We start from the raw sequence: 20,946 nt of genomic DNA, 5'->3' as shown, positions 1-20,946 counted from the left end.
GGTGTGCCGTGGAGAACAGAATTCAAAATGGCCACCCTTAAAGGGGCAGGTGACCTTTTTTTTTCTCAATAACTTTCCCCTGACCCGTTTTTTTTTTTTACCCTCAATAACTTTCTCCCCCACATTTTTTTTTCTCAACAAAAAATCCTTGGTGTTCCTCATAAAAAAAAAATTATTGTTTGGTGTTCCTTAGTCTTAAAAAGTTTAAGAAACGCTGTTGTAGGAAATTGTTAATACCTAGTATATACTACCTTAGAAAATCTAACCACTTGTGCTTGTTGTTCAGCTTCTAGGAGGGACTTGGTGAGCTGTAACTCTTCCTTCAACTTATCGATCTCATCCTGTAATTTATCTGTCTGTGCTTTCTTCTTTTGTTCTGCTTGAAAGAAATATACATTTACAAAATGTTACATTTTGGAAAATGTGATTTCCTGCACAAACATCTTCTTTCAGTGCTTCTCCAATCATTTCATTCTGTGAAAAACTACTCTGACAGATCACCTTTCCTCTCCCAAGATCACAATTTCTCACAGATTGCTTCTCAAAATAATACATTCTCTGGATTACTGAATAAACTCCATAGGTCACAGATTGACAGACATTGTCTTATTAAACATACAGCATGTAAAATAGCTTTATGATATATTTAATATTAAAGTTAATTCATATGATACAGATAATATAATACAGATAATAAAATATGTATGGAGAAAGTGAAAAAGGAAAAGTTATTTACTTGCTCCCATAACGTAAGAACTAGGTAGCAAGTTTAAAACAAAAGGAAGTTTTTCTTTATGCAGTGCGCAGTCAGCCTGTGGAACTCCTTGCCAGATGATGTTATTTAATAGGGCTCAAAAAGGAATAAATACATTCATGAAGGTTAAGTCCATCAATACTTATTAGACAGGATGGGTAGGAATGGTGTCCCTATAAAAGAACATAAGGAATGGTCTTAGAAAAGAACATAATGGCTGTACTGGGTCAGGCCAAAGGTCCTTCTAGCCCAGAATCCTATCATTTGACAATGGCCAATGCCAGCTGCCCCAAAGGGAATGAATAGAACAAATAATCATCAGATGATCCCTCCCATCACTCATTTCCAGCCCTTGACAGAGGCTAGGGACACCATAAAGAACATAAGGGGTTGAAGGCCAAAGAAGGAATGAAAGGCATGATCCTCGCATTTGTAATTCTGCAAGATTAATTGTAGCATATTAATTTGTCAAAGTAACTTTATTTATAATTCCATACAGAGATATAACTTTTGATTTGTTCAGAATTATACAGGCAGTCCCCGAGTTACGCGGATCCGACTTATGTCGGATCCGTACTTACGAATGGGGCTTTTCTCGCCCCGGAGGACGCGGGCGACGGGACCGCCCAGACGCGCCGCAGTCCCGCCGCCCGGGTCCCCCATGGCTTTGCTTCGCGTCTCCCTGGTCTGCAGACCAGGGAGACGCGAAGCAAAGCCGCGGGGGACCCGGGTGGGACCGCGGCGCGTCTGGGCGGTCCCGCCGCCCGGGTCCTCCGCGGCTTTGCTCCGCGTCTCCCCGGTCTGCTGGGGGGCCCCCCCAGCAGACCGGGGAGACGCGGAGCAAAGCCGCGGAGGACCCGGGCGGCGGCACCGCGGCGCGTCTCTGTCCTGCTGCCCGCGTTTCCATGGTCTGCTGGGGGAGGGGAGGGCGCAGCTAGTGCCCCCCCCAGCAGACCAGGCTTTTCTCGTGGACGCCTATGGTAGAGCAGCTGGGGCGCTGCCGGTTGGTCCCGCAGCGCCGCTCCTCAGCGCTACTGGACCAACCCGGCAGCACCCCAGCTGCTCTGCCCCAGGCGTCCTGATTCAGCCGCTGCTGGTCAGTTTCACGGCTGAATCAGGACGCCTGGGGCAGAGCAGCTGGGGTGCTGCCGGGTTGGTCCAGTAGTGCCGAGGAGCGGCGCTACTGAACCAACCCAGCAGCACCCCAGCTGCTCTGCCCCAGGCATCCCCAAGTCAGCCGCTGCTGAAACTGACCAGTAGCTGACTACAGGAAGCCCGAGGCAGAGTTGCTCTGCCCTGGGCTTCCTGGAATCAGCCGCTGATCAGTTTCAGCAGTGGCTGACTTGGGGACACCTGGGGTAGAGCAGCTGGGGTGCTGCCGGGTTGGTCCCCGCAGCGCCGAGGTGCAGCGCTGCGGGGACCTACCCGGCAGCACCCCAGCTGGTCTGTCCCAGGCGTCCAGATTCAGCTGCTGTTGAAACTGATCAGCAGCTGATTCCAGGAAGCCCGGGGCAGAGAAACTCTGCCTCAGGCTTCCTGTAGTCAGCCGCTGGTCAGTTTCAGCAGCGGCTGAATCTGGACGCCAGTTCCGACTTAAGTACAAATTCAACTTAAGTACAAAACTACAGTCCCTATCTTGTACGTAACCCGGGGACTGCCTGTATTGGTGAAACTTCTGTTCCCAGAATTTCACTACAGGGAAAGTCAGATAGCACAAAGCAGAGGAGGTAGAGAAAGAAATCCCTAAATTCATCACTCATACTGACAACTAAAATGTAGCAGTATTTTGTATGTGCAAATTCCTCTGAAGCACCTGGCAAAGTGCTTTTACCATAAACCTGTAGCCATGTAGTCTGTATTGCTGACTTATGCACATTTAATATTGTTAGTCATACTGACAAAGGCCACATGGCTTGAACAATTTGAGTACAGGTATCTTGATATAATTCCACTTCCTAATTTTCAGCACTATTTTAAGAAAATTATTTCATAATAAGTAAAGCTAACTATCTTCCCCTTGTACATGTGCCTTGTCGGGGCCGGGCAGCTTGCATAGTCTTATGATCCCAAGAGCTATGCCAGTGGGAGTTTAGTGCTCCTGGTAGGTTCAACCAAGCCAGAAAGATCAAGGGGAGAGGAGCCAGACTAAGCATTCCCACCAGTCCTCCAGGATTGGGGGTTTGGCTCAGGACTAACAGCCCTGACCTAGAAAAAAAAAGCTTTTATTATGGAAACATCAACAAAGAATTCCTTCTCCACTGTGTGTGACAGCCTTCCAGAGTCACTTATAGTAACTTGTATGACTGCCAGTGGTGAAAGCAGAAATGAAGCTATTGACATGAAGATGGAAGTCCTGAGCGCCAAGATTAAGACCAGAATTGGGTTCTGAAATGTACGTCGGAAACGAGGACAACCCAAAACAACATGGCACCGGATCGTTGCAGTAGAAATGAAGAGCATGAATTACACTTGGGGCACTACTGAGAGGCTGGCCAGAGACAGACAGAACTGGAGGACTTTTGTTGCTGCCCTATACACCAGTGTGTGTGAAAGACGATGATGATGAAAGCTAAGTAAGTAGTGTAACAAAGATTACTATCCTAGATTATTGAGTTTGGCACCTTGGTTGAATAAGCCATTTGACTGAGAAGCCCCAGAGTGAGTTTGTACATTTGACAGATCAGGGTTTTTTTAACATGTAAATGTGTTATGCCAGTCATTTCACCAAATAGTTATAAATATGGAAGCGTATGCTGCCATTTTTAGAATCATTTTTTAAAACAAGTTCCTGCTGAATATCTTTGCCAGTGGCAGAATTCAGAGCAACGGCTTTCTTTGGGTATATGATAGCTGTGAAAATGTGGGTCACATTACCACTGAACAAGGTGTATCATGGAAAAGTTAATTTTATAAATAAGCATTGTTAGCACTATAGGATCTTGTCCACCTCCAGTGCAATTAACAAGAGTTGAATCAGGCCCACTATAAATTAATAGTGGTTATGCAATATGCTAGTTATAAGGAAACATGATTCTTTCTGGGTACACAAAATCCTAAAGTGCATATCCTGAATATATTTTTGCATATTTTACATCACCTTAATTTCCTGATAAATGCTAAAGTACTCACCAGTGTGAGATTCTTCCTTATGGCGGCGTTGCATATGACTTTGTAGAAAGGAATAGTTCATAAAAGCCTTATCACAAAACTGACACTACAAAATACAAAATAGATATTTATTTTTTGTAGCAATATTAAGTCCTGGCCTTTTTATTATAAGTTATCATTTTGAATTATCCTAGGCTCTATTATATTTCTCCAGACAATGCCAGTACAGTAGTCCATTCTAGCACATGGCAGCACTGTCTCTTAAGTCCTTTGAGGGCTGTGGAAATTGAGATATATAAAAAAGGCTAGAAGATGAGGGGTTCAGTATGCAGGCTGCCATGGGGAGAAAGGACTGTTCCTTAAGAATACTAATTTCAATTCCAACATTATTCAGTTTAAATGACATAGCACAAACTTTTAAGTGTAGACAAAGCCAAATTTGCTCCATTTCCTTCTCCCTATTATTCTCTCCAGCATGATTCCTCCCCAACTCTGCTTTTTTTCATCTCATTCCCTAAAGGTGCGTCTACACAGCAAAGTTATTTCGGAATAACAGCCATTATTCCAAAATAACTATGCAAGTGGCTACACAATAATTTAATTATTTCGAAATAATTTTGAAATAACGGACGGCTTATTCCTACTTCTGTAAACCTCTATGAAGAATAACGCCTATTCTGAAAGCACTATTTTGAAATAATGTGTGTGTAGATGCTCCACTTCTCCTATTTCGAAATAGCCCTTCAGCAGGGCCATTCTAAGTTATTCCTCCTGGGGCTCTAAATTGAGATAGCATGTCTACATTAGGGAAACTTGCCTCGGACTAATTTTGGGTATGTCTACACTACAACGTTAATTCGAACTAACTTAGTTAATTCGAACTAAGCTAATTTGAACTAACGGATCCAGACTAAAAAACTAGTTCGAATTAGCATTTTGCTAATTCGAACTAGCATGTCCACATTAAGTGGACCCTGAACCGGGCTTAAGGATGGCTGGAAGCAGTGCCGGCAGGGCATCAGAGGAGGACTTAGAGAGTGGAGATGCTGTCTCAGGCTAGACGAGGGCTGTGCTTAAAGGGTCCCGACCCCCACCCCGGACAGACAGTTCTCAGGGGTGCCCCGCTTGCAAAGCAGTCCTGGCTTGGATTGCCCGGACTACCCACACTGGGCACATCACAGCACTCGGCCATCATCCCGGCTGCACTTGCCGCAGGCTTCCATCTGGGGAAAGGGGGCAATTGGGGGGCTGCAGGAGAGCTTCCACCCCCAGAAGCCCACAGAGCCAGCCCAGTCCTCCCCATCGGGGGCTCGTGCCCCATTCCTGCCTCACCTCCTTCCATTTACCCTTCCCTAGCCCCTCTTCTTGATGTACAAAATAAAGATAACGTGTCTTCCAAAATGGAATCTGTCTTTATTGAACAAAACTGGGGGAGACTGGGAAAAGGAGGTGGGAGAGGGGAAGAGAGAGGCTGGGAGAGGGGAGGGCAACTAAAATGATCAGGGGTTGGGAACAGGTCCCATATGAAGAGAGGCTAAAGAGACTGGGACTTTTCAGCTTAGAAAAGAGGAGACAGAGGAGGGGACAGGATAGAGGTCTCTAAAAGCATGAGTGGGGTGGAGAGGGTGCATCAAGAAAAGTTGTTCATTAGTTCCCATAAAGAAGGACTAAAGGGGACACCAAAGGAAAGGAATGGGTAGCAGGCTTCAAACTAGTAACAGAAAGTTGTTCTTCACAAAGCAAAGAGTCAACCTGTGGAACTCCTTGCTGCAGGAGGCTGTGAAGGCTACAACTAGAACAGAGTTTAAAGGGACGTGAGATCAAGTCATGGAGGTTGGGTCCATGGAGTGCTATTAGCCAGGGGGTAGGAGTGGTGTCCCTGCCCAAGGTTTGTGGAAGGCTGGAGAGGGATGGCATGAGACAAATGGCTTGGTCACTGTCTTCGGTCCATCCCCTCCAGGGTCCCTAGGGTTGGCCTCTGTCGGCAGACAGGCTACTGGGCTAGATGGACCTTTGGTCTGACCCAGGACGACCATTGTAAGCTCAGGGCTCAGGGTCGGGGGTCTCACTGGACCCCCTTGATTCTCTTGCACACCTGCTCCTGGGTGGCCAGGCTGGCAGCTCTCCTGCCCTAGACGGCCACTTTCCTGTGCCTAGTGTGGAGATCGTGGACGAGGTCCATGATGTCCGCACTAGCCCAGGCGGGTGCCCGCCTCTTGCGGTCCCGGGCAAGCTCCCGGGAGCCGCCAGCCTGGTCCCGGGAAGAGGGGGAGGGCTGGGGGGCATCGGGTGGGTGGCTCGATCCATGCCAGGTGCAGGGTCTGCTGGCTGGGTGCTGGCAGGCTTTCACCTGGCACGGACACCGTAGCCAGCCCCTTTAAGGGGTCCGGGGCCGGGAGTGAGGCAGAAGAGTTTCCCTGGTGTTGGCCAGAGTGGCCACCAGGGAAACCTGGGGAGGGCTAGCCTCCCACTAGTTCGAATTAAGGTGCTACACACCCCTTAATTCGAACTAGCTAGTTCAAACTAGGCTTAATCCTCGTAAAATCAGGTTTTCCTAGTTCGAACTAAGCGCTCCGTTAGTTCGAATTAAATTCGAACTAGCGGAGCGCTAGTGTAGCGCCTATGAAAGTTAGTTCGAACTAACATCTGTTAGTTCGAACTAACTTTGTAGTGTAGACATACCCTTTGAGACTTCCCTGCAGTGTAGACGTGCTATTTCAAAATAAGCTATTTCGGAATAATTATTCCGGAATAGCTTATTCCGAAATAACTATGCATAGCCTAAGTGTCTGAAAAGCAGCAATACCAAAAAAAATCTAAGGATAATAGTTTTCTGCAAATTTCATCTGATTTTTCACCATGATATGGGAAGAGGGGGAAAAAGCCAATACAATTTTGGACTGAAAACATCACAACTGGGCGTGGCTTTAACTTCTGGGAAGTTCATTAATTCAAACGAGTGCAGAAAGCAGGGACAGTTATACTGTATAATGACCACAAGCAACAGCAAGGGGACAGAGATGGGAACCGGGACAGTTATTACCCCATTGCAGCAACAGGGGGTAGGGGTGAAGAAAGGGGCAGCTATCTACTATGTATCTGAGAAAGTTTGTCTGTGTGTCTGTCTGTCCCCCAGACAGGGATATGCACCCCGCCCCTGCCAATGCCAGCTGCAGCAGCCATGGAGAGGCACTTCTCACCCAGCCCCAAGCTGCTGCGGTGAGAAAGGGCTGGGATAGTTCTTCCTCCCCAGGGCAGCCTGCATACTGAACCCCTGATCCTCAGCCCCATTCCAGAGCAATTATTTAAATTATGAAAACCAAAAATTGAGTTAAGGACCCAAGCAATGTCAGGTACATCTTCTAGTTAAATATAAATGACTTCCAACAACTAATAAAACCATTATTTAGTTACATTTTGTAGGGTAAATGCAAGTAAGTACTGACATAAAATCTAGATAAAGAAGATATAGCATGGCAGCAAAGCAAAGAACCATCAGGGAGCTTACACTGTAACAGACTGCACATGATTTATGGTACTAAATTGACTGTAAAATACTATTATCCATTCAAGCACTAAACTCATGTCAGCCTAACTTGCCTGTAGTAGAAGCAAATTCTCATTCAACAACTAACACATGAAATGTTAATGTTATGTGTTTACTAGTGGTGACTATATTCCTCAAACTCTTCTTCATGGTATTAAATACAAAAAACCTTTTATATAACATTAAGATTCTTGCTAACACTAAGATTAAGAGATCATCAAAATATGAGAAATTCAAATACAGCAGAAAGCTGAAATTCCATTAAGATAAGATATTGTTCAAGTTTTTGCCATAAAATTGTCACACCTTAACAGCAATTCCATTTGACAGTTCTTATTTCTAATTATCACTCATTCTTGTGAAGGATTAAACTTAAAACTTAATATTCTAAATACATTAAACTTAAAACTTAATACTCTGTTACTGCGCATCACATCAAGAAAAGTGGACATGCATTGAGACAAGCAAATAATTGTTTACAGCCGTGCACACAAAGGGGCCAATGCTTCAACGGGCATGGAATCTGAACTACCTGCTGACTAAGACTAGCAATCCTTATTAAGGACAAGTGATATGCAATTGTTGCCTAATAATCCAGTGGTTTTCAAACTTTTTTTCTCATGGCCCAGTTGAAGAAAATTGTTGATGCTCATGGCCCAACATGATTTGACTAGAGTGTGGGCTCTGGGGTGGGCCTGAGGATGAGAGCTTTGGAGTGGAGGGCTCTGACTCGGGGTGGGAGGAGGTCAGGGCTGTGGCAGGAGGGGCTTACCTTGAGCGGATCATGGTCAGCGGTGCAGTGAGGTTGCTAAGGCAGGCTTCCTATCTCTCCTGACACCGGAGATCATGCTGCACCCCAGAAGCAGCCAGGAGCAGGATCCCAGCCAAGGGAATTGCAGAGCTAGTGCTCAGGACAAGGGCAGTCCCCAGAGCCTTGTGCACTCTCCCCCACCCCTCATGTAAGAGTCAGACCTACTGCCAGCTGTTTCTGGGACACAGCACAGTCGGCAGTGCCAGGACAGGCAGGTAGCATGCCTTAGCACCCCCAATGGTCACCTGATCTCCCTGCAGCAATGAAACCCAGTACAGGGTCACAACCCAGTTTGAAAACCACTATACTAAGCTGTACTTATAAAACCTTGAAATAGATAACTTGAAGTCCTCAATTTAAACCCAAGATGCTCACCACATTTCACAGATTTCAGAGGGGTAGCCATGTTAGTCTGTGTCTGCAAAAACAACGGGGACTCCTGTGGCACCTTAAAGAGTAGCACATTTATTTGGGCATAAGCTTTTGTGGGTAAAAGCCACAGTCACCAGTTCTCTATAGGCACCAGGTCCTGCCTAACTCTGAATCAGAGGCAGCAAGGGGGGAGGTGTGTTAAGATTAGTCTGGACTTATCGGTTAATCATATAAATGGCTATAAGTTAACATCCCTAATTTATATAGAGACTATATGATATTTTTTGTCTTATCTCAGGGATGTTAAATTTTGATTAATTAACTAATCGAATAGTTGATAGAATATCCATCGACTATTCGATCAGTAGATAAGAACTTCCGTGTTCTGCCTTTGAAATATACAAGAGCCCCAGCGAAACAAAGTTGGAACGTGGTGTGGAGCCCAGAGTCAGCGGGGAGTCCCACTGACCATGCTCCATGCAGGTGGCTTCCACTTTGAAATTCACAAGAGCCCCAGTAGAGTCTCCCGACATTCCAACTTTGCGGAGACACGTAAATTTCAAAGGGGAAATGCCCACATGGAGCCTGGGGTCAGTGGGGTACTTCCTGCTGGCCCCAAGATCCAGGCAGCATTCCAACTTTGAAATGTACAAGAATCCCCAGTGGGGACTGCCTGCTTGCCCTGGGCTCCAGAGACTCTTGTACATTTCACAGTTGGCTGCTGGGGGAAACTGGCTTTTAAGCTGGCTTCTCCAACAACCTTCCTCTTCCCCATCTGCTGCCTCTTTGTTATAGAGGCTTTTGCTAATCGGATAGTTGCTTAGCCAATTAGTCGCTTACATCCCTATCTTATCTACCTCTTTCTTAATGATTCCCAATATTCTCTTTGCTTTTTTTGACTGCTGCTGCACACTGAGGCTACGTCTAGACTACATCCCTTTTTCGTAAAAGGGATGTAAATTAGACGTATCGCAATTGCTAATGAAGCGGGGATTTAAATCTCCCCCGCTTCATTAGCATAAAAATGGCTGCCGCTTTTTTTCGGCACGGAGCTTTGCCAGAGAAAAGCGCCAGTCTAGACGCTGATCTTGCGGAAAATAAAGCCTTTTCCGAAAGATCCCTTATCCCTCTATGAAATAAGAGATAAGGGATCTTTTGGAAAAGGCTTTATTTTCTGCAAGATCAGCGTCTAGACTGGAGCTTTTTTCTGACAAAGCTCCGTGCAGAAAAAAAGGCAGCCATTTTTATGCTAATGAAGCGGGGGAGATTTAAATCCCCGCTTCATTAGCAATTGCGATACGTCTAATTTACATCCCTTTTACACAAAAGGGATGTAGTCTAGACGTAGCCTGAGTGGATGTTTTCAGAGAACTAGTCACAATGATTCCAAGATCTCTTTCTTGAGTGGTAACAGCTAATTTAGACGCCCATCGTTTTATATGTATAGTTGGGATTATGTTTTCCAGTTGCATCTATAATTAAACTAGTGCAGGGGCTCAGTTTTCACTATCAACACAAGTCAGATACTCTGGTCAAACAAGCTTTTGAAATGCAAATCACATCAGAAGCTTATCCTAAAGGCCCCAGTCCTGCAGCTGAATCCATAAGGACCCTGATTCACATGGGGTCCTCTGAATTCTGCCCAAATGGATACCATTAAATGACTGGGGTCTATGTGACAGAAATATAAAAAAACTAGCTTTTTTTTTTTAAAATACAGAATTTTGGACAAAAAGTACCTCTCTTCTTACTGGACAACTGAACTTTAAGATGGAAATTTCCTTAGTCAAGACATCTTAGGAGAAAAAACCCCCTTGTTCTACTCCACTGACACGCTGATCTTCCTTCTAGTAAGAGTTGAAACACACTGCTGGCACAGCATGAGAAAGCTTGCATTATTCCTGCCTATTCTGTCCCTATACTATTTGGATAAACAGGACTTTGATCTTCAGGACTGACAGGCTAGCATCTTTTATGACAGTTAAATGAACTTTAAATACACACACAAACATGCTAAGTTGGTCCAAGGTCATTTTTGCCAATTTAAAGCTCAGTATAGTCTTTAAATTTCAGAACACTTTTTAAGGCAGTTATAATTCCCCCAAATACTTGTTGAAAAAAATTAGAAGGAAATTGATAGGCCCTTAAACTTATAATCTTTTTAAGACTTAATATGCCCTGTTCTTTCCTGCCTGCCTGCCACCTTGTCCTATCATTTGCTTCAGATTTATCGTTTTAGATATGTCACATAAGATAGAAAGCTGAATACAAGCCCCGAAAAAAAGCTCATCCCTGAATAGAATTAGCTGGAAACGTCTCCTTTATGAAGCTCTATGAGATTCTGGCCTCCAAGTGCTGGGACCAAAAGCGCAGCCCCTGAAGAGCTGTCTTTTGATGGGGAAAGGATCTGGGGGGAGACAGGAGAGCACATCCCCCATTTAAAAAAGTGTTTCCCGCCCGATCTCAGGCTGCCCCAGGGCGAGGGTGAGCACTAGCAGCGGCTGTAAGTCAATCAGTCCCACCTGGTGACAGCCGGCTCTGGCCTCCAGCATCATCTGCTGGGTGCTGAGCATCTTCTTCCGCCGCCTGCACTCCTCCTTCAGCAGCTTCATCTCCTGGGCGCGCCGGGCCGCCTCCTGGCCCAGCTGCTCCAGCTGCGCGTCGGCCGCCCGCAGCGCCTGCTCGCGGCCCTGCAGCTGGGCGCCCAGGTGCTCCTGGCAGTGCAGCAGGTACTCGATGGAGAGCTGGGCCAGGCGCACCAGCTTGAGCAGCAGCGGGTCGGCGGGGCCCCGGCAGTGCGGGCAGCGCAGCCGCTCGGCGCTGCAGAAGGTGACGTGGCCGAGGTGCTCCTGCAGGGTGGCCACGTCCAGCTCGCCCGCCACCCGCTCCACGTCCACGGCGCTCAGCCGCCGCCAGTCCGGGCTCCCGAGCCGCGGCCGGAACTGGAAGGCGGGCAGGGGCTCCGGCGCGGCGGCGCTGCCCATCCCGGCCGGGCTGCAGCGGGGCAGGGAGGCACCGCGGGGCGCCGGGCCCCGGCCTCAGGCTCGGAGCATCCCCCGGGCCCCGAGCCCCCTGCCCGGCCGCCCGGCGTCCGCCGCGTTGCTATGGCAGCTGCGGGGAGAAAGCGAGTGTGTGAGAGTCCCCGCCTCACCCCCCCCCCCACATACAGCCACTGCGTCCCCTTAACCCCCCCCCACAGCCACTGCGTCCCCTTAACCCCCCCTTCCACAGCCACTGCGTCCCCTTAACCCCCCCTTCCACAGCCACTGCGTCCCCTTAACCCCCCCATCCACTGCGTCCCCTTAACCCCCCCTTCCACAGCCACTGCGTCCCCTTAACCCCCCCCTTCCACAGCCACTGCGTCCCCTTAACCCCCCCCTTCCACAGCCACTGCGTCCCCTTAACCCCCCCAGCCACTGCGTCCCCTTAACCCCCCCCTTCCACAGCCACTGCGTCCCCTTAACCCCCCCAGCCACTGCGTCCCCTTAACCCCCCCCTTCCACAGCCACTGCGTCCCCTTAACCCCCCCCAGCCACTGCGTCCCCTTAACCCCCCCATCCACTGCGTCCCCTTAACCCCCCAGCCACTGCGTCCCTTTAACTCCCCCATCCACTGCGTCCCCTTAACCCCCCCCAGCCACTGCGTCCCCTTAACCCCCCCCCACAGCCACTGCGTCCCCTTAACCCCCCCATCCACTGCGTCCCCTTAGCCCCCCCACATACAGCCACTGCGCCCCCTTAACCTCCCCCACAGACACTGCGTCCCCTTAACCCCCCCTTCCACATCCACTGCGTCCCCTTAACCCCCCCACAGCCACTGCGTCCCTGCCTTCCCCCCTTCCACAGCCACTGTGTCCCCGCCTTCCCCCTTCCACAGCCACTGCATCCCCTTAACCCCCCCCTTCCACATCCACTGCATCCCCGCCTTCCCCCCTTCCACAGCCACTGCATCCCCTCACCCCCTCACAGCCACTGCGTCCCCGCCTTCCCCCTTCCACAGCCACTGCGTACCCGCCTTCCCCCCTTCCACAGCCACTGCGTCCCCCCACCCTTTCACAGCCACTGCATTTCCTCATTGCCACCACACTCACTGCACCACCTTACTCCTTCCCCTCCCTCACTTCCACACACATACTGCACCACCTCACCTCCCTTTACCTCTGCCACACACACTGCACTGCTTCACCTCCCCTTGTCTCTGCCACACACTGCATCACCTCCCCCTCCTCCCACTTCCACACACTGCACTACATCACCCCTCCCTCACTTCCCCCATCCACACATACTACACAACCTCACCCCCTCGCTAAGCACCTTCCCACTCCCACCCACACCACCTCATCCACTCTCCAAACACCTTCCCACTCCCATCCATGTAATCCCTCACATGTCCTACCCACACCGCCTCATCCATCTCATCCCCCATATCCTTATCCACACCCATCCCCCCCGTCCAAACACTTTCCCACTCCCACCTGCCTCCCCCATCACATCCACACACTGCAGCCCCTCCCCAAACACCTTCCCACTCCCATCCCCCACATCCCCATCAACATACACTGCACCATCTCATGTCCCTCCCCACATTCCCAAAACCATCCACCTCACTCCTTGTCCATGCACACCTCACCCACATCCACAAACAGTGCATCCCATCTCCCCCATAGCCCTCACCACCTCACTCTCCCCTGAACACCTCACCCTCATTCTCACCACACCCAATACTTCACACCCATACACCTGACTGTTCTAACCCCAAACAACTCACCCCTTCCTCACCCCACACTCTACATCATCCTTCCTCACCTCCCCAACATCTTGCCCTTCTGCATACACAACCTCTTCTGTACACACCTCAGCTTCTCATCGTTCCAGTCATTTTCAAACACATCCCAGGCATCCCCATAAAACCTATAGGCTACATCTACACTACAAGTTTCCTTGGCAAAAAATATGCTAATGAGGGACTCATTGCATGAGTCGCTATCTCATTTGCATATTTTTTGCCGATCCGTTTTTGTGCTGGGGTTTTTGCACAAAAACAAGCAGTGTGGATGTTTTCTTTTTGCGCAAAAACTCCTTTTTCTGCAAGATCCGAAAAAAGGGGGGTTTGCGCAAAAAGAAAACATTCACATCACTTGTTTTTGCGCAAAACCCTAGCACAAAAACGGACTGGCAGAAAATATGCAAACGAGATCATGACTCATGCAAATGAGTCCCTCATTAGCATATTTTTTGCCAAGAAAACTTGTAGTGTGGACGTAGCCATATTGAATACACACTGCACTTTACCTCTTCATCCTATATGCATTTCACATAGCATTCCCTTCACAAACACATCCTACATTTCTTCCCCTCCAGCCACCTACTATGACACACATTTCATATCTTCCATTTCCAATCTATGCCCCAAATAACTCATCCCATATACTACCTACATCTACTCCCATGCACATAAAGTACACAACTAACCCATGCAGAAGGATATGCGGGATGGAAGGGGGCAGGAGAGGAGTGAGAGCACACTTGTGTACATGAGACTGGTGTTATTCAAAGTTGCAAAGGTTTAATTAAAGGTGTGATTTTTGTGAATCAATTTGGGTAAACCAAACAGTTTATAAATTCTTCATTAGTTAAATCAATATTAAACCAAATTTAATTAAGAATGTTCACACAGGGTTTTGAACTGGTTTACATAAGGCCTGGTCTACACTACAAAGTTAGATTGACATATGTCACCTTGTGTTGACCTATATTTGCATGTATCCACACTCAGTTTTGTTTCCAGCCAATGTAAGCACTCTCTTAGTGATGCAGTAAAATAATTTCCCTGAATGGTACATAGCCATGGTCAACACAGTCCAAATGTAGTCTGCCTTGGGAGGTTGTGGCAACTTTTTCACTGGGGATTTTCAAAAGGCTGGGAAGCCCTCTGTCTTGGATAGTTTAGACATAACAAATCTTGCATCTTGGCAAAGGGATAGATTGGGGGGAAGGGGAAGGGGAAAGGACCGACGCAGTTTGTCGAGGAAAAAAAAAAGCCCGCCACAGTTTGTCGAGCAAAAAAATAAAAGGAAACAATGGACTAGACAACCCTGGGAGTCCCTTCTAACCCTGTTATTCTATGACACTACATAATCTATCAACCCCAGTCTCCAGCAGCTGTTTCACAATGACTCATCCTGTAACAGTGATTGCTGGGATTACAATTTTAAACTCCACTGGAAGTAACTCCTCCCCCTTTAAAGCCGTCCATCTGTTTTTGAAATACCTTTTCCAGATTGCCTACTTTTACAAGCCACAACTAGCAGTTCACCCTTGTCGTGTATAACCATCTATGCCAGCCCAACACTGCACAGAGAGAAACTACACATTCCTGCCTGGAATAGACAGGAAGTATTGGATCTCCCTGGACTCAGGAAGGAAAAGAAGAGGCTATTCATGACCAGCTTCAAACCAGCTATAAAAATGTGGACATCTACAAGCAGATTAAATGAGTGATGCAGGGATACAACAGGGATGAGCAGCAGTGCCACTTGAAAGTAAAGAATTTTGCCAGGGAGCACACTAGATCTGGTGCTGTGCTGCAGACGTGCTTCTTCTATAAGAAACTGCGTGCCATCCTGGGTGGAGACCCCACTTAGCATCCAGCAGACCACTTTGGATCCCCTGGAGGAGCCTGAGACAGACCTCTGCAGTGATCACCAATGAGGAATAGGAGGAAAGATGCAATGGGTGACTCCTGACGTGCCACAAGCCATTACCCATTTGAGACTGTGCCACAATCTAACCAGTTTCATCAGATAAACACAGATGAGCCTGATCAAATGGAAGGGAATCCACATAAGTGTGTGCATGCATGTTTAAATGTAAAGATGATGCTCAGACCATCCCCAGGTTAACGAGGCAAAGGTATGGACTTTTCAATGTTTTATTTATGAGAGACAAGGCTGAGGTACAATGAACAAAGGCAGATCTGCATCTGCTTTTTATTCCCCTGCTGGGTTAGGCAGGGAAGAGAGAGATGTAGAGAACTTTATATGTATAGGGTTGTCCTTTTAATCCACCAAAGAGATCTTGATGAAAGTTTCCTGGGGATAGGTCCACAATCCTCTCCTGAAGATTTCTCACAATGCCTGCCTTGTTTCTTCCTCCAAGATAGCCAAACTCATCACAGAGAAAGTGTCCTAACACCATTGCAGGAAACAGGCTAGCAACATACAGAGCTGGGTCGGTTCAGAATGCTAACACCTGTGCTCTCTGGACTTTTGTTACCCTTAGGAGTGAGATATCAGCTGAAATCACCAACATGTGTGGAAAATTGGGCCAGAATTCAGTGCAATTGTCCTGTACTCATACTCATGGAACAGGAACTAAAATGATATACTTAATGGAACAGAAAATCCTTCCCTACCTCACCCTTGGTGGGTCATATTCATCATGGCTGGGGCTGGAGAGCAGTGCTTTGCATAAGTCCTCTAAAGCTTAAGTGTTAATAAGCATTCCTTATGAAAAGTGTTTATGGAAATAATGGAGGGAGTTCTGAAACTTATCTTTCCCTTGTGATTGCACATCCTGGAGTACATCAGTCTGTTTTTATCAGAAGATTCTCACATGGTGGCCTTGAGGAAAGCCCCCATGTCATCTGCAGAACACCTGAGCCTGAGGGCAGGAGGAGAGGAGAAGGACCAAGAACATGTTCTGGAAGATGCTGTGAGATAGTGCTGCATCAGACTGTGAATGAAGGACTTGGAGTTCCAATATGACCAACGTCCTGAATAAAGGGAACATAGACCAGGAGTCCCACCAGGAATAATGCTGCAAACTGTGATGTGGGTCTAAAAATACTAGACTCTCCATCCATCCTTTTCAGTCCTTGAAGAACTCCATGGTTGCTGCTATCTATGCTCCAGCATATCATGTGGCATTATAAGGCTTATCGTTGAGCTTGTAGTAGTTCTTGTGTTTGGCTGTTCAGAGTTAGCAGACATCCACAGATACGCCGCAGAAAAAAAGCAGCTCTAACCACTGGGGTATTTTTCTCACTGAACCAATCTAGTGCCTACACACTTCAGTGTCTCTTCAATATTCTAACAGGACATTCAACAGCCATTCTGGCCTGGGTGCTGTTGAAATAACCAATATACAACTTCATGATCAGGGGAGCAAGATGTAGGCTGGGTCTCCTACAATTAGTATGGACATTTCAGTATAACCAGTGGTAATCCTTTGGACAGGAACAGGAATATAAAGGGTTAACTGGATACCCAATTATCCAGTAAGCATTCCCCTTACCACCACGCTTACCTGGGTAATCAGTTAACTGGTGTGAGAGTGATCCAGCTGGGCTTGGCCCAGCCAGAGTTACTCCCTTCCTGTAGTGCAGTGGGCTCAGCCCAGCATGGCAAGAAAGGCCCCCGTGGTGCGGCATACTGCGGGCAGTTCCAGACTGGTCAGGCCAACCATGCTGCAGGCGGGGGCTGCTATGCTGTGAGTAGGGGCTGCTGGGCCAGGCCTGGTCAATTGCTACGATTAAACACTTTGTTAAACCAGTTAACCACTGACTGGGATTTATAGCCCTAGTCAAGAAGGCCTGCAGGCTTCTAAATAGTCCCGTTTTTAAAAATATGAGCATCAAGCACCATCCCTGACTTGCCATTTTTCATATTGTGGAAGCATCCCCGAAGATCCACAAACAATTGCATAATCATACTCTGTGGCAAGGTGGGTTGATGTCAAAATACAGATATATGTGCCATCTATCATGCCACCAGTTTTGCCTATCTCCTAGAACTGGAAGGGGCCTTGCAGTCATTGAGTCCAGTCCCCTGCCTTCACAGCAGGACCAAGTACCATCCCTGACAAATTTTTGCCCCAAATGGCCTCCCACAAGGATTGAACTCACAATCCTGAGTTTAACAGGCCAATGCTCAAACCACTGAGCAATCCCTCCCAGTTCAGAAGTCCCACTGCTACATATCCATCCACTAGTTCCTGCACATTGCCAAATACTACTGTCCTACATAGCAGGATACAAGTAATGGATTTACACACTTGCATCAAATTATTTCCCACTGAGCAGTGTCCTCTGACACTGTAAGCTTCCACAGTGGAAACACCACTTGCTTCTCCACTAGCAATGCAGCTCTTATTCTGTGCTGAAGGGCTACTGCAAGCTTGGCACAGACAGATCCAGAAATGTTGCCTTCTGCATCCAAAAGTTCTGGAGCCATTGCTTATTTTCCCATAACTGCATTACGATGCAATTCCACCAGTAATGTTTGCTTCTCAGGTCCACAAGCAGTGCTCCAGGAACACAACCCACAACCTTGAATTGTTTTTGCTATGTCCCTCAGCAATCTCTCTTCAAAGAAATTGTCATGTCCTCCTTTGTTGAGGGTCTGGACTCAGGGTACAGAAATTCATGAGAATCTTGCATCCTATATTTTCAATGTTCATGAGAGGTGTATGATCCATATTTCTGTCAGAGATGGCAGAGACCAACGAGTGCCATATAGGTTTGTGGGATTTTTTTAAGAGGCATAAAAAGTATTGATATGGATGACATTATGAGATGGAGAAAGTTGCATGCTGCAACTTGATCCCTTACTTGTGGGCACATCAGTACTATCCCACAAAACATTACAAAAATGTTTCAAAAAGGTATTGTGCAGGATGGCAGCACTTGGTACACAGAGACGCCTAACAAGGGTGCACTGCACTTCACACAAGCGCTTCTGGTGAGTATACTCACTGCCAAAGCAAGCAGCATGCATGCATGGGCATAAGAAGCTTCCCATTGGGAAGACCAGTCCCATCTTCACCTCTTCCAAGTCAAAGCCTCGACACCTGCTTTCAGCTCACCCAGATAGGGCAGGAGGCTGAGAGTTCTGTCTCTCCTCCATATGTCCCCAGCTAGGGCAGGAGGCAGGAATTGAAAGTTCAGTCAGGGCCTTGGCTGGGATTGCAGCAGAGCTCACAGCCCTGGCCAGAGCTGTGAGGTTGGCCCCTCATTCCCAGCAGGAGGCTGCAGTGTTGGGGTTCTGGGCTTCCCCTTCTGCCTGTAGCCCCACCCATGGCCCCACTCCATTCCATCCCTTCCCTGAGTCCCCGTTCCCATTCTACCACCACTCCATCTCTTTCCCACAGAGTTCCACCTGTGCTCCCTCCTTTCCATGCCTTGCTCTGTTGTGGCCCAGAAACTAGCGAAGCTCTGTGCCCCTGCCATATGTCAGCAAAAGTGCTCCAGCCCTGGGGCCATAGCAGGGGGATTTTTTTGGGGGGGGGGGAGGCAAATTGGTCAGGTAATCCACCACTCCTCCCCATGGGGCATGAGGTTCAGAGAGGCTTAGTGTCCCTCAGACTTTATTGTATGCCACCTGTGTGTGCACAGCAAATGCAATTACAAACTTTGGAGGCTGTATAGCGACATAACATGCAATGGCTGTTTGTAATGTAGACATGGCCTAAATCTGTTTTAACCAATTTAAAGCAGTGCAACTTTGAACACAGGCAATAGAGGAGACATTATTAGGTGTTGGTGTGGGACCTTTCTAGGATGCTTTCTCATACATGTTGAAATAGAATGAGGAGTTAGCTAGGGACTGTTGGGAAGCAGACTTAATGAGAACAGTTACTCTGTCACTGAGGTTGATGGAAGGAAAATAAGTGAGGCTGGGCACTACTTTTCTAAAGGGGCTCATTTTAAGTTTTAGTTCCTAAAAAATGTTACAGACTTCTTTGTAAGTGCTCTGAAAATTAATTCTTCTACCCAACCAGCCATTTTGGATGTATTTTTTCATCCAAAATAAAAGACATGGAAACCTGCTTTAAGTGCAAAATTCAAACTTAATAGTAGCACTGACGGGTGCCTCCAATCATTTCCTTACATTGCAGTGGTAACCAAAGGCCCAATCCGGATTGGAGCCCTATGGTAGCGCGCTGCTGCCCTCTCTAAAACACTGCTTTAGACTAAAGAACGAATAAGATCCTGCCTGCTATTCACAATCCGCCCCCTTTATTCGAGCCAAACCCGCGTGAGAGGGCAGGGAGGTGGCAAGGTGACTGGGGAGAGGAGTCTAGCTGAGCCTGAGGAGGAGGCTGGAAAGGATTTGCACGGGGCTCCCTCCCTCAGCGAAGCCTGCGGGCTCCCACAAACCCGGTGCCCCCCCCCCTCCAATGTGAGGCCCCAGCAGAGGCGGGGCTGGAGAAGCCTTGCGGGCTGCCATGGAAGCCCAAAGGGACCGAGCGCTCCCAAGCCAACCCAGAGAGGGCGCCACGTGCGAGCCCGGTCCGAACCTTGCTTACAGCTGGGGGGTCAGGCCCAAGGCGCGCTATAGGGGGGAGAGAAGATTAAAGGTGGGAGGGCGGCATCGCCTCCCAGCCCCGGCCCGCTGCTCTCACCTCAGGGGGCGGCAGTGGCCGCGACACTGCGGGGTCCCCGGGCAGCGTCTCCTCGCCTGCTGGCTCTGCTGTGGCTGCCGCCCGCCTGCTGATTCCGCCTGCGCCACCAGGGCAGGCTGGGGTGTGTGTGGGGGGGGGGCTGATAGTGCTACGGGTGCTCCCCGCCCGCCTCCAGCGGCCCCACTGCACCGCCTCCCCGCCCCCTCCGCGGCGGCTCCTGCTCCATGTCATAGAGGGGCTGGCAGCTTCCCCCCGCCTCCTCCCCGTTCCCGTCTTCATTCCCGCCTATGCCCATCCTCTCAAGAGCCGACACGCCTCCGCTCCCGCTGCTGGGAGAAGGCGGCGTTGGGCCAGGGAGAGCAAAGGAAGCTGCAGAGGCAGCGAAGTAAGGAGGCGGCGGGCGCAGGCAGCCGTCACCCAGCGATGGGGCGGCCAAGCAGATACCAAACTTTGAGGCGGAGCCAGCCGCGTTCTCCGCGCATAAGTTCATAAAACTTTGACTCCCCTCCTTTCAGCCTCCAGATCCCGCCGGGCCCCAGCGCACGGGTGCTTGCAAAGCCCGGTTTTCAGCGCGCTTCTACAGTCTCCCAGAGTTGTTCAGAGGAGTGAGTCCATAGGTCACCGCTGATTCTCCTCAGACTCGAGTAAAAAAACCTACCACGATCTAGCCACCAGCCATAGCTGGGCCCCATGCTGATGCCCGGCCTCTTCTGGGGTCTGCAGTCCCTGGGTTTTGGCGCCCAGTCCTGGCCAGGTTCTGCTCCAGGCCCCGGCAGGGCTCCCCTGCCAACTATTGGCTCCCTGTGTCCACTCTTGGCCTGGATTCCTACTTCCAGGCTCCAGCTGCCAAATTACAGCCACTGGCCCTAGCTAGGCTGCTGGCCCTAGCTAGGCTCTTGGCCTTGGACCACTGGCCGCTAGCCCTGGGCACCACTCCTGCTGTGCCCAGCTC

The 20,946-nt window shown here is 48.7% G+C and overlaps 1 protein-coding gene across 6 annotated transcripts in view; it reads right to left on the bottom strand.

The window, feature by feature from the left end:
• Nucleotides 1-20,476, bottom strand: part of DZIP1 (DAZ interacting zinc finger protein 1) — a 75,949-nt gene extending 55,473 nt beyond the window's left edge. For 2 of the 6 annotated variants that reach the window (XM_075918812.1, XM_075918814.1), the window contains exons 1-4: nucleotides 19,995-20,132; nucleotides 11,115-11,703; nucleotides 3,884-3,968; nucleotides 252-379 (exon numbers count right to left, since the gene is read on the bottom strand). In XM_075918812.1, coding sequence (XP_075774927.1) covers nucleotides 252-379; nucleotides 3,884-3,968; nucleotides 11,115-11,576 — 675 coding nt within the window. In that variant the 5' untranslated portion in view covers nucleotides 11,577-11,703; nucleotides 19,995-20,132. Of the gene's footprint in view, nucleotides 1-251; nucleotides 380-3,883; nucleotides 3,969-11,114; nucleotides 11,766-19,994 lie in introns of those variants that run through there. The other 4 variants (XM_075918813.1, XM_014576038.3, XM_025187268.2 and 1 more) reach the window with 4 other exon arrangements.
• Nucleotides 20,477-20,946: the final 470 nt, after the last annotated feature.

This window comes from Pelodiscus sinensis, chromosome 1, assembly GCF_049634645.1.
Source record: "Pelodiscus sinensis isolate JC-2024 chromosome 1, ASM4963464v1, whole genome shotgun sequence".
Lineage (NCBI taxonomy): Eukaryota > Metazoa > Chordata > Testudines > Trionychidae > Pelodiscus > Pelodiscus sinensis.
This window is presented reverse-complemented; position numbering and strand designations above follow the sequence as displayed.